The sequence below is a fragment of the Colobus angolensis genome, unplaced genomic scaffold (genome assembly GCF_000951035.1).
Source record: "Colobus angolensis palliatus isolate OR3802 unplaced genomic scaffold, Cang.pa_1.0 Scaffold378, whole genome shotgun sequence".
Taxonomy (NCBI): domain Eukaryota; kingdom Metazoa; phylum Chordata; class Mammalia; order Primates; family Cercopithecidae; genus Colobus; species Colobus angolensis.
The window spans coordinates 786,029-799,714 of NW_012117132.1; the positions used below are offsets into that span (position 1 = coordinate 786,029).

Here is a 13,686-nt window from a genome sequence, read left to right on the forward strand (position 1 = left end):
CCTGCTGCCGGTGCTCCTCGCCTCCTGGGGTCTGGGGCAGTGAGGGGGCCGGCGGGCGTGGGCCGAGTAGCCGCGGGCGCCATGGAGGGGGTGCTGTACAAGTGGACCAACTATTTGAGTGGTGAGTGGCCGCGCCGGGCCAGGGGCGCGCTGGGGGCCGGTCCTTTGTCTGTGCTGCGGGAGGGCGGTGTCTGGACTCGTCCTGGGGCGGGGGTCACGGCCCTTTCCTGAGGCTAGCGTGGAGCGGGAGTATTTCCCAAAGCAGTTCTCTCACGGGACCGTGTCACCCTGCTGGACGACACGACTCTCTCTTGGGATTGGGTAAGAGCTGTGGCTGCCCTTTCGCTTCAAGGAAGGCTACAAAGACTGAGATTTGGGATGACTTGAAAGGCACGGTGCTCTCATGGCAGCGGGAGGAAGGCGCAGACGTCCCGTCGTGGGGTTCTCTGGGAATCTCTTGAATTTTGGTGAAGGAACCGGACTCCCTTGGCTCGCAGCTAGGTTGGAAGGTTTCAAAAGAATGCCAGCAGTAACCTGGAATTCCACAGGGGAAAGATCCTTTATCAAAGTCCTCAGTGCAAACATTTTCCCTTTGTCACCTTCTGAGTCATCTGCGTGCAGACCAAGGTGTCAGAGTCCCAACTCCACAGTTTCAAAACTCTGCACAAGGTTTTTATATTTTCTCGTTGAGCATTTCCTTTTGTTTTACGGACTCTGAAATTACCGTTAAATGAATGCAAATATTTGCAACTTTCTTGCCTTGCCTTACAGATTGGCTTTAAAATAGTACCCGCCCTTTTTGCTAGTTTGTGGAGGTAAAAGCTTCATATCTTGAGAAGGTTGTAACTGTTCTGCAGCTGTGAAAATTATTCAGAACGATCGTTCTTTTCATGTATGCAACTAGTATTTAATAAAAGCCTACTATATGCTGGAAACTGTGCTAGCCACTTTTTTGGAAGTAAACTTTTTATCATAGAAAATAGATTAGGTCTTTAAAATTTTAAAGGCAGTGTGTTTGAAAGCAGAAATGTTCCTAGTATCCCTTAGAGTGGGTGAGAGACGTTTTCCATTGTTTTGTGGGATAATTTTTAAAAGGTTGTAGTATGGTAGTGCGCAGGGTGTTTTAAGAATGGGTGTGTGTGGGAGGATCAGTTGGCATAGTAACTTCGAGGAGGTCACACAGCACAGCCAAAGGTGCCCCTGTTGGGCGTACCCAGAATCTCTTCCCTTTGCCTAGTATAATTAACAGTGAGTTCGCCTGTTTATTTTTTTCTGTAATCATTAGTAGAGCCTAAATGAGAAGAGGTTTTTCTTGTTTGCTTCAAGGACCTTCAGTGACGTCTGCAATTAGATTAGATGAGAGTAACTCAAAGCTAGGCTTTGGTTTGGTGGATGCCAGAGGCACTGCTAACGTAAGGGGAGGAGGCTTGACCTGGCAGTTTTCCTCTTGAGGTCTCTTTAAGCTCTCAGATGCATATACTTGAGTAAAATTTAGTTACTGGTCCCCTCAATCCTTTCCATTCATTACACACACTTTTTACCTTTTTTTCTTTCATCTTCGACACTCTTCTTTTTTTCCCATTCTTCCCCACCCCCAACTTTTTTTGTTGTTTTGTGGGGTTTTTTTCCCCCCTCTTTTCCTTCTCCTTTCTATATGGAAAGTTTAGTCTCTTGATACAGTAACTATTTCCTGGTAGTGAAATGCTTTTGCTGTTATTGTTGCTGACTGTCCTTGTGTATCCTTCAATAAAGCAGAACTCTCTAGAAGGATCTTTTGGAATCTTTGTCTTGTGATTCCTATCTGTTCTGTTGGAAAAGTCTACTTTTTTCTTCCCAAAGTAAGAGAAGTTAATGCTGTGAGTGGTGCTAGGGTGGAAACCCTGAAGAAGAGAGCACTGGAGCCATTGCCAAAGACAGCTTTACCTGATGCTGCTTGTTCCCTTAACCCACGTGCCCCGTCCTTGTAGGCATACTGTTCATAGAAGCCCATCACGCCACCGGGTACTTTTCCAGATACACTTAGAATGATGGTTCAGCATATTCTCTCCTTTTAGGAGATAAATTTACTTGGGAAAGAAATGGTAATAGCCTAGGAGGATCACATGCATTCTTGTTTCCTCCACTCTCCACTTTTCTACTTGGTCTTCCAAAATGAGCATGTTGTGTTAGTGACAAGTTAGTTTTTCTTTCTCTGAAGCTTGTTTTAAAAAGTAACTTTTTTTTTCTTGTAGGTTTGCACATGGTAACTTTAAAATACATATAATCCCAATCCAAGTTTTTGTTCATTCTGAATTTTTCTCCAGAGGTAGTATATAACCCATGCCTCTGTTTGTGTGGTTTGTGTATTTGTCATGCTGACAGCTTGATATGGGATGCCATGTGTCAAATTTGAGTGAAGTTAGGAAAGCAGTTTATCACTTGGTCTTTTGAATCCTTAGGGGATGTTGTTAATTTCATTCAACATCTACTGTGCTAGGCACAGGGGAAGCAACGTTGAACAAAGCCTATGCCCTTCTTGAGCCTACAGTCTGGTGGGGGAAGAAAGTTATTTATTGGATAAGTGGTTAGAACCATGTTTCATTGTGTGTGATTGGTTGGGGAGGAGGGAGGGCAAAGAGGCTAGTGCAGGTTGTTAGAGAAAGCTTCTTAGAGGAAAAGTTTAAGCAGAGTCTGAAGGATAAATCAAGCTGTTAATAGTTTGGTGGAGAGGCCAAGGCAGAGGTGTAGTTGGAGGAAGTAAAGAACTTTTCAGGCACAGGGAATGCCAGTGTCAAGGCCCCAAAGCAGAAGAGAGACGTGTGAGTTTGAGGAAAGGAAAGAGGACCCGTCTGGCTGAGAGCTGAGGAGAGTGAGGCTTCAACAAAGATGCAGGGGTGTGCAGGAGGCCAGATATTTCAGGGCCTCATAGGCTGGTTTAAACACTGTGATGTGATTGTGTGTGTGCATGTGGGTACGTGCATGTATGCATCTATGAAAGAAAGAGAAGTGATGAGATTGTTTAAAAGCTTACTCTGGCTTTAGTGTAGCATAGAATGTTTTCTGGTTACATCTTTATATCCTGCTGCATTTGTTGTACTTCACTAAATACTACGTATTATTATTTTGTGAGCTTCTTTTGCCTCTTGAATTTTAAATTGATAAGTATTAATTACAGAAAGTTAGAACTCATCAAGCCCTGATAATAGCATCTGAGGTTTACATGAGTGTATTTCTAGAATGCAGAAAGAGAAAAGAAGTCTCTTTCTTTAAATGCTAAGCATATTCAGGTATTCTATCCTCCTTCAATGAAAAATTTTAAAAAAAAGTTTATGTGTATTTTCTTTTACAGTCTGGTGCCATTCTTCCTTTTGGACATTCCGGGATTTAGTGCCAGTACCTTTCTTCAGATGTTAGAAGATTAAACTTGGGATGAAAAGAGAGTGAATTAAAAACATGTTACAGATTCCCACGTTGTGTGAGATATGCTTCTAAAGAAGCACTGTGTTTGTTAATTTGTGTCTTTCAAGACCTAAAAGTTAGTCAAGGAGTATCATACATGCAGGGCTACACATTAATGCTCTAGAACACTGGTTCAGGAGTCAAAGAGACCTGAAGCCTGGCAAACAGTCCTATTACTGCCAACTGCAACCTTTAGCATTCTGAGCCTTAGTGTCTTCCTCCATGAAAATAATGGGATTTACCAGTTTATAATTATAAGAACAGTTAAAAACTTATTAGTACTTACAATGCGCCAAGCACTTTTCTAAACATTTTACATGGATTAACTCAGTCTTTGCAGCAATTTCAAAAAACAGTTGCCTTTATTAGGCCCATTTTCCAGATGAAGACACTGAAGGTCACACAGCCACTTACTAAGTGGCTTCAGAGTCAGTGCTCTATTAGACAATACTTTTAAAGGTCCTTCTTGCTTGATCATTATGTAATTCTAGCTGATTCATAATGTACCTATATTTAAAGTATGTTTGACCTAGAATAGCAGACTCTATTTCGGGAGTGGGAAGTGGAGAGGAATTCAGGAGTGAAGAAAGCTTTGACGCCCAATGTTGTGCATATGTTTTGCCACAAGGAAATTTCCTAACCTGTACTTTCTGCTTTGTAGTTTTAGGTCCTTTTCCTGTCCACTCAGCTGATAGGAGGGCTGCTGTCGTGAACTCTAACCAGCCGCAGGCTGCTTGTCTCTCTCCAGCAGGTTAAGGCTCAGGCACATTGCATTACTGCATTCTGAAAATAACAAAAGCCTGCATCATACTGGCCAGGTGGTTTTCATTAAGAATGTGCTATAATTTTGTTTCCCCTCAGGTGGAGGAAGGTGACTTGCCCTATATACTAGTGTCAACAGTACCAGGAAGACATCTGGAATATGAGGCTTCTTGGTTTCTCAACCACTGGTCAACCCTTTTTGTTGTTAACATTTTAACGTCTTTATGGAGTTAATTCATAAACCATAAAATTCATCCATTTAAAATGTACAAGTCAGTGATTTTAGTATATATAAAAAGTGTAACTATTACCATGATCAATTTTAGAACATTTTCATTATCCCAGAAAGAAACCCATACCCATTAGCAGTCACTCTACACCTGCCCTTCGCTGTTGACAATCACGAATCTGTCTGCACAGATTTGCCTCTTCTAGGCAGTTTATATAATTGGAATTATATAATATGTGGTCTTTTGTGGCTAGCTTCTTTTCATATAGCATAATTTTTTTTTGGATAGCATGTATCAGAACTTCATTCCTTTTCATTACCAAATACTATTTCATTGTATGTGTATACCATGTTTTAGTTATCCATTCTCAGTTGAAGAACATTTGGATTGGGCTGTTCTTTTTGTTTTTGTTTTTCTTAATTATTATGAAATAACACTGCTGTGAACAGTCATGTACAAGTTTTTGTATAGATATGATTTCATTTCTCTTGGATATCTATAATACCTAGGAGTGGAATTGCTGCAGTCATATGATAACTATTTAATAATTTGGGAGACTACCAAATAGTTTTCCATAGTGACTACACCATTTTACATTCTCATCAGTAATCAAAGAAGTGTCCGTCTTCACATTCTCATCAACCTCATTATCGTCTTAGTATAGCTATCCTAGTGGATGTGAAATGGTGTCTCATGGTTTTGATTTCTATTTCTTTGACTTGATATTGATTATCTTTTTATATGCTGATTATCCATTTGTGTATCTAGTTTGGAAAAATATCTGCATTTTTTGCCCATTTGTTTGGGTTATTTTTTCATTATAGAGTTGTAAAGTTGTAAGAGTTTTTTTTTCTGAGACAGAGTCTTACTCTGTCACCCAGGCTGGAGTGCAGTGGTGCGATCTCTGCTCACTGCAACCTCCACTTCCCGAGTTTAAGCGATTCTCCTGCCTCAGCCTCCCAAGTAGCTGGGATTACAGGTGCCCGCCACCATGCCCAGCTAATTTTTGAATTTTTAGTAGAGATGGAGTTTCACCATGTTGGCCAGACTGGTCTCGAACTCCTGACCTCAGATGATCCGCCTGCCTCAGCCTCCCAAAGTGCTAGGATTACAGATGTGAACCACTGCACCCGGCCAAGAATTCTTTATTCTGGACATAAGTTCCTTGTTAGATAGATGATTTGCAAATACAGTTGACCTATGAACAATGCAGGAGTTGGGGTATCAACCCCCACAGTCAAAAAATCTGCATGTAACTTTCAACTCCCCCAAAATCTTAACCAGTAGCCTGCGAACAACCAAAAAGCCTTATGATGAAAAGCCTTATGAATAACTTTAACAGTTAACACATATGTTATATGTCATATGTATGTATTGTATACTGCATTCCTACAATAAAGTAAGCCAAAGAAAGGGTTATGAAGAAAATGATAAGGAAGAGAAAATACATTTACTGTTCATAAAATGGAAGTGGATCATCGTAAAGATCTTCATTCTTGCTGTCTTCACATTGAAGAGGCAGAGGAAGAGGAAGAGGAGGGGTTGGTTTTGCTATCTCAGGGTAGCAGAAGTGGAAGAAAATCCGCATGTGCACCCTTGAAATTCAAACCCATGGTATTCAAGGATCAACTGTATTTTCTTTTCTGTAGGTTGTCGTTTTCATTTTCTTCCTGGTATCATGTGCAACACAAAAGTTTTAAATGTTGATGTAGTCTAATTTATCAGTTTTTTCTTTTATTGTTTGTTTTTGGTGTGACATTGTCTTAGGAAACCATTGTCAAACCCAAGGTCATGAAGATTTAAGGTTTTAAAAATAGTTTTTAGCTCTTACATTTAATTCTCATCCATTTTGCATTAATTTTTGTGTACAATATGAGGTAAGGGTACAACTTTCTTTTTTTTCACCTGGATATTCAATGCTCAACTCTTTACCGTGTAATTTATGGTTTTAGTGATAAAGTCACAAGCCAGCATTGCACCAATGCTTAAGTGTAAAAGGTTGGAGTTAGAGAGTCCTGAGTTTGAACCTTTGCTCCACTACTTAGTAGTACTAATACCTTGAGCAAGTTACTTAATCTTCCCGAATCTCAGTTTTAAAATGACAGCAATAATAATAGCCATACCTAGGTTTGTTAAGAATATGCAGTGGATATTTAGCTTAATGTTAGCAGTTTCTGGGTCGTGCTCATTAGTGTCAGACACTCTGCAGACATACTCCACTGTGTACCAGGCAGGTTCATAGTTCACTTTAAGGGTAGGTTAATTAGATCACTGTTTTGATTAATGATGCCCAGAAAATTTAGTCTCTGTGTATTCAGCCTTCTATTTGCAAGTTGTGGTTCCTCGTGGATTCTTTTTCATATAAGTATTGGCCATTGCTGTCTCTTCCATTGTGAAGTGTCTGTTCAAATCTTTAACCCATTTTTAAAAGTTAATTGTTTTTATTACTGAGTTGTGAGAACTCTTTATATATTCTTATTTATTTATTTATCTATTTATTTCGAGACAGTTTCGCTCTGTCACCCAGGTTGGAGTGCAGTGGTGCAATCTCGGCTCACTGCAACCTTCGCCTCCCGGGTTCAAGCAGTTCTCTGCCTCAGCCTCCCAAGTAGCTGGGATTACAGGTGCCTGCACCATGTCTGGCTAATTTTTTTTTTTTTTTTGTATTTTTAGTAGAGACGAGGTTTCACTATGTTGGCCAGGCTGGTCTTGAACTCCTGACCTCGTGATCCACCCTTCTTGGCCTCCCAAAGTGCTGTAATCCCAGGCATGAGCCACCTCGCCCAGCTATATATTCTTAATTAAAAGTCCATTGTAGACCAGGCATGGTGGCTCACACCTGTAATTCCAACACTTTGCGAAGCTGAGGTGGGCAGATCGCTTGAGGCCAGGAGTTTGAGACCAGCCTGGCCAACATGGTGAAGCCCAGTCTCTACTAAAAATACAAAAATTAGCTGGGCGTGGTGGCACACGCCTATAATCCCAGCTACTTGGGAGGCTGAGGCAGCAGAATTGTTTGAACCCAGAAGGTGGAGGTTGCAGTGAGCCAAGAGGTTGCAGTGAGCCAAGATCACACCTGTGTTCCAGCCTAGGCAACAGAACGAGACTCTGTTGCAGATGGATGGATGGATGGATGGATGGATAGATAGAGTGAGACTCTGTCTCAGGTGGATAGATGAGTGACAGAGCAAGACTGTGGCAGATAGATAGTGTAAGACTCTGTCTCAGGTAGATAGGATAGGATAGGATAGGATAGGATAGGATGAGATAGATAGGTAGATAGGTAGGTAGATAGGTAGGTAGGTAGGTAGGTAGGTAGATAGGTAGATAGAGATAAGAGAAATAATGCCCAGAGGAATTAAGTAGTGTCCTCAAGATGACATACGTGTATGTTATGAGTCTGAACTTAAACCATGGTTTCCTCACTCCATTGTCTTGAGTTAAGGTGCTGGTAAGACATATGAGAAGCACTGTGCAGGACAAATAAATATTTAGTTTGGTAGCTCAAAGCACACAGGAGGGGTGACCTACATCTTCTAGCAGAAGGTTTTAAAGATAATTTGATATAATGTAATTATAGTTAGTCTTCTCACCATCTACATGGTAGACTCTCCACTAGTCTGTCGCTCCTTGAGGCTGGGATCTTTTCTCTAAATCTCCAAACCTGACAAATTATAACTGCTCAGAAAATGCTTTGTGAATTAATTAATGGTAAATTAAGAAGCCTATAATTTAGCTAATGCTTGGTTAACTGTTACAATGAGGAGTGTTTCTTCCATCCTGCCCAGCTACAGCAGAACTCTTACAGACTGACCTGGCAGAGGAACCCAAGGCTTTGCTGTCCACATCCCTGTCTGGAACTCCGCTAGAGAAGCTGAGGTTGGGGAGGGCTCTAATGGGATGAGGTATGGCTGAGCGCTCAGGTTGGACATTAGAAAACACCAAGGCTATGGAGGTCAGGGGTAGTAAATGAATAGCTCTGCTTTGCTTCAATTTAAAAGGGTAGATTATTTCACTATTAACATCTCTATATAGCATACGTAATATATGATATCATAATATACATGGGTTGTGAACATAGAAACCATAATTTATAATGGATAAGTTGTCTTGACTCAACATTTCAGATTGTCAGTCCTATCAAGACATTTAATTTCACTTTTTTTCTTGGCATTAGTTACTTTCTCTGTTTTTATTTAAAAAAATTTGTTTGGAAACGGGGTCTTGCTATGTTGCCCAAGCTGGTCTTGAACTCCTGGCCTCAACTAATCCTTCTGCCCCATGAACCACTGTACCTGGCAGTTACTATCTCTTGAATCAGATTCTGGGGAAGATGGGAGTTTTCTGTTACTTTGTATTAGGCTATGTATTAGGATAGGTTTTGAAAGCTGAGAGAGACTTATAGGTATCATCTAAACTCCAGCTGAAATTTTGTAGAAAAGGAAACTAAAGCTGAAAGAAGTTAAGGGACTTAACCTTTTCTTTCTCCCATTCTGTTCTCCCTTTATTATGGTCACTAATTTTTCCTCTTATTGTTAATGAAAAATCACCTTTCCTTCACTTTTTTAATTTACTTTTGGCTAACTTTTCTAGAAAGAGTTTAAATAGTCCCTTTTCATTTTTTTTTTTTTTTCTGCATTTCTACGCAACAGCAGTTCTTACGGATTTTTTTTTTTTAATCTTCAACTTTAAGTTCAGGGGTACATGTGCAGGTTTGTTACATAGATAAATGTGTGCCATGGTTGTTTGCTGTACAGATCATCCCATCACCTAGTTATTAAGCCCAGCATTCATTAATTTTTCCTGATCCTCTCCCTCCCCCAATCCCCTCTTAAGGATTTTTAAAATTCACAATATGTTAACTTTTAAATTGTTTTTCCTGTTAAACAGTAAGATTATGAACTTCTGCTTTCCCAGAACACCTTAATTTTTAAGGCAAAAGTTCTGAAGGAACTGTGGTAGACTTAAAGGCAGAATGATACACTCTAGCGTGAGGCTAACTAGTAGGCATTCTACTAGTTGCTTATTAAAGAGTCATTATTGGGCCAAGATGTAATAAGCCCATTGTAATTATTACAATAAAAAACTGAACAAAATACAACAGTAGAATATTGCATTTTTTTCACATGCACATGGAACATTCACCAAGATAGACCATATTCTGAGCTATAATAGTAAACCTTGCCAAAACTTGTCAAAAGAATATTCTGTGTCTTTAATAGAAGTAAACTACAAATTAATAACAGATGTAGAGAATCCTCTGAAATATTAATAAATTAAACAGTACACTTCAAAGTAGCCTGTGGGTCAAAGAGAAGGTCTCCAAGAAAATTGCGAAATATTTTGAACTTAAAATGAAAGCGCAACAGTGGTTGGCCAAGGGTGAAGGGGGAGAGGAAGGCTTGATCACAAAGGAGTAATACAAGGGAATTTTGGGGACAATTTTGGTAGAGTGGAATTTTCTGTATCTTGATTATTGCAGTGGTTATTAAAGGACTATGCATTTATCAAAACTCAGAATTGTTTGCCAAATAATGAGTTTTATTTTATGTAATTCTTAAAACTTTTAAGTGTCTATTTAATGGAGTGCAGTTTTTCATAGTGATGTGTTTGGATGAGGCACTTGTCACAAGGCCGCTGCCAGAAAAATGAAGCGAAGCTACAGTACTTTCTAGTCAGAAGTGGATATGACTCATAAGTAATTACTTTTGGTTTGGATCTTTAAGGGAATAGGAACATCTCCATTTAGAAATTTTGACTTAAAAACGGTGGTTGCTGTTGGGAAATTAAAGAAATTTTTGTGTAAAGTTAACATGAGGTATGCCAGTTTAAATCCAAATATAAATGCATTTTTTGAAGAAAATTATACTCATTGAAAGCGTGTATTGTTCAACATTAATTGAACCGAAAAGCCTTTTGGCTAAGATTTTTTCAGAGTAAATTTTACACAGTTGTTTGTCCATTAAGTATAGAAAGGCACTGCACTATGTGAGAAAAGAATAAGCTGGCAGCAGTTTTGGAATAGTGATTTTTAAATCTCTAATTTCTTTGAACAATGTTTTGTAGTTTTCAGTGTTTTACACTTATTTAAAAAAATTTATTGTTGGTCAGGTGTGGTCCTCACACCTGTAATCCCAGCACTTTGGGAGGCCAAGGTGGGTGGATCACCTGAGGTCAGGAGTTTGAGACCAGCCTGGCCAATATGGTGAAAGCCCGTCTCTACTAAAAATACAAAAATTAGCCGAGTGTGGTGGTGGGCGCCTGCAATCCCAGCTACTCGGGAGGCTAAGGCAGGAGAATCGCTTGAACTCGGGAGGCGGAGGTGGCAGTAAGCTCAGGTCACGCCATTGTACTCCAGCCTAGGCAACAAGAGTGAAACTCTGTCTCAAAGTAAACTAAAATAAAATAAGATTTTTTCTTAAGTAGTTTATTCTTTTTGATGTTATTGTAAATGGATTTGTTTTCTAACTTTCATTTTCAGATTATTCATTGCAACTGTACAGAGATACAATTTTAATTGTATGTTAGTCTTATATCCTATCTCCTTGCTGAACTTATTTATTCTAATAGTTTCTTTTACTGGCTTCCTTGCGTTTTGTTTTTGTTTAAGTATGTAAGAGCCCGGCTGTGATTAGAGCTGGGTTTGCTTCTTCCTTTCCAATCTAGATGTCTTTTATTTCACTTATTGACTAATTGCCCTGGCTAAAAGCTTTAGTACAATGTTGACTAAAAGTGGTAAAAACAAACATCCTTGTCTTGTTTCCAGTCTTTGAGGGGAAGCATCCTGTTTTTCACCTTATACACATTAACTATGGGTTTTTTGTAGATGTCTTTATCAGGTTGAAGTTCTCTTCTAAGTTTGTTAGGTGTTTTTATTATGAAAGGGTGTTAGATTTTTGTCAAGTGCTTTTGTACGTTTTGTGAGATGATCATGTGATAGTTTAGAGCTTTTGTGTTTGCAGAAAGACCCAGTTCATGCAGGTTTAAAGTAAAAAGGGATGTTTATTGGTTCATTTAATGGAAAAGTCTAGGGGGTGTCTTACCTTCAGGAATGATGTGGGCTGATCAGGGGGTTCAAACAATGTCATCCAGATTTTCTTCCTTCTCCTTCTGTCCCTCAAATCCTTCCAGTCCCATTCCCTTTGTGTGTGAATCATGTTTAGGTCCTGTGTGATGGCAAACTGCTGCAGGCAGCTGCAGGCTAACTTTCTTAAGACCAGAGAGAAAAGAAATAGTCCTCATTTCTTTATGCCTTTGCCCAGTCCCAGCAAAAGTCCCAGAATTGTCTCCAGTTGGGCCACTTGCCCATTCTGGATATCATTGAGGATAGGGGATGTGAAGCTTCATTTAGGCCTAAATCACATACCCACCCTGGAGCTGGTCACCCCCACCCAAACCCCATGAATGGAGTGTGGAGAAGGGAGTTTTCATCAGTGGAAAAGTACTAGGTAGATGCTGGATTGCCAAAAATTAAATGTCAACTATACTTTCTGTAGTGGACCAATCCAGGATAATACAAAGTGTATGAAATTGGTATTTAAATACTCTTTTTTAACCCCCTACCCCATCCCTGGCAATGATAGCTAATATGAGCTAAAACTCTCCCCTGCTCATTGAAGTTTCATGTGTAATCCTTCCAAGCAGGGAATTTGGGTGATACCACATTGCATCTCTAATAGAGGATGGCATAAAAGAGGGTGGAGATTGGATAGGAAGATAGTCTAGTGGTCATCTAAGGGAGCAGGGAGTAGTTCAGACCAACAGTTTTCATCTGCCCTGTAGTGACCTTGACTGATCATTTCTGAGATAACTGCAGATTAATTTAAAATAGAAACTGGATTAATGGTCTCTTTTTCATCCATGCCTGTTTTCTCTACAATTCATCATTCCTGGGCTGTATCCCAGTTTCCCAGCAGTGGACATTATGAAAGAGCAGTATGTACTGGTGCTAATCTGAACTCTCTCCATCACTCTGCATTTAAATTTTGTCTATTATGAATGAGATTTCTCTAGTCTCTTATGTGCCTTTTGAAACTGCAAGAATTTGTGCTTATAAGAAAAGTGTTTCTTGGTCACAGTTTGTGTAGTTACAAAGGACAGAATAAAATTGCCATATATTGAACATCCCTTGTATAATTATAACCTCTCCTAGATAAATACAGAACCTGTTATAAGGAAGGTAATGTTTCAGTTGCTATTATAATTTACCAGCTACTTTTTTTTTTTTTTTGAGACAACATCTCACTCTGTCACCCAGGCTGGAGTGCAGTGGCATGATCATAGCTTACTGTAGTCTCAAACTCTAGGCTCAGGCAGTCCTGTTTCAGGTGTATCACCTTGCGCAGCTAATTTTTAAAATTTTTTGTAGAGACAGGGTCTCACTATGTTGACTGGGCTGGTTTTGAACTCCCAGCCTCAAGCAATTCTCCTGCCTCAGTCTCCTAAAGTGCTGGGATTACAGGAGTGAACCACGAAGCTGCTTTCAGAATTTACTGCAGCTATGCTTTGGGTGGGGTTGAGAGCTGCTCTTCAACATTTTTCTTTTTTTTTTTACTTTTTTTTTTTTTTTTGAGACGGAGTCTCGCTCTGTAGCCCAGGCTGGAGTGCAGTGGCCGCATCTCAGCTCACTGCAAGCTCCACCTCCCGGGTTTACGCCATTCTCCTGCCTCAGCCTCCCGAGTAGCTGGGACTACAGGCACCCGCCACCTTGCCCGGCTAGTTTCTTGTATTTTTTAGTAGAGACGGGGTTTCACCGTGTTAGCCAGGATGGTCTCGATCTCCTGACCTCGTGATCCGCCCATCTCGGCCTCCCAAAGTGCTGGGATTACAGGCTTGAGCCACCGCGCCTGGCCTATTTTTCAAATTCTTGTAAGATAAAACTAGTTTCATACTTTGTTTTCAATTTTAGGACACTTTTTTTTCACATTGCTTTTTTTTTATTATTATACTTTAAGTTCTAGGGTACATGTGCACAACGTGCAGGTTTGTTACATATGTATACTTGTGCCATGTTGGTGTGCTGCACCTATAAACTCGTCAGCACCCATGTAAAAAACTTGTCATTTACATCAGTTATAACTCCAAATGCCATCCCTCCCCGCTCCCCACTCCCCATAATAGGCCTGGTGTGTGATGTTCCCCTTCCCATGTCCAGGTGATCTCATTGTTCAAGTCCCACCTATGAGTGAGAACATGCAGTGTTTGGTTTAATGTTCTTGCGAAAGTTTGCTGAGAATGATGGTTTCCACCTGCACCC

The 13,686-nt window shown here is 40.0% G+C and overlaps 1 protein-coding gene across 2 annotated transcripts in view; it reads left to right on the forward strand.

The window, feature by feature from the left end:
• The window catches only part of PLEKHA8 (pleckstrin homology domain containing, family A (phosphoinositide binding specific) member 8), a 70,054-nt gene continuing 56,368 nt past the window's right edge, over positions 1-13,686 (forward strand). For both annotated transcript variants that reach the window (XM_011953935.1, XM_011953934.1), the window contains exon 1: positions 1-121. In XM_011953935.1, coding sequence (XP_011809325.1) covers positions 82-121 — 40 coding nt within the window. In that variant the 5' untranslated portion in view covers positions 1-81. The remainder of the gene's footprint in view (positions 122-13,686) is intronic.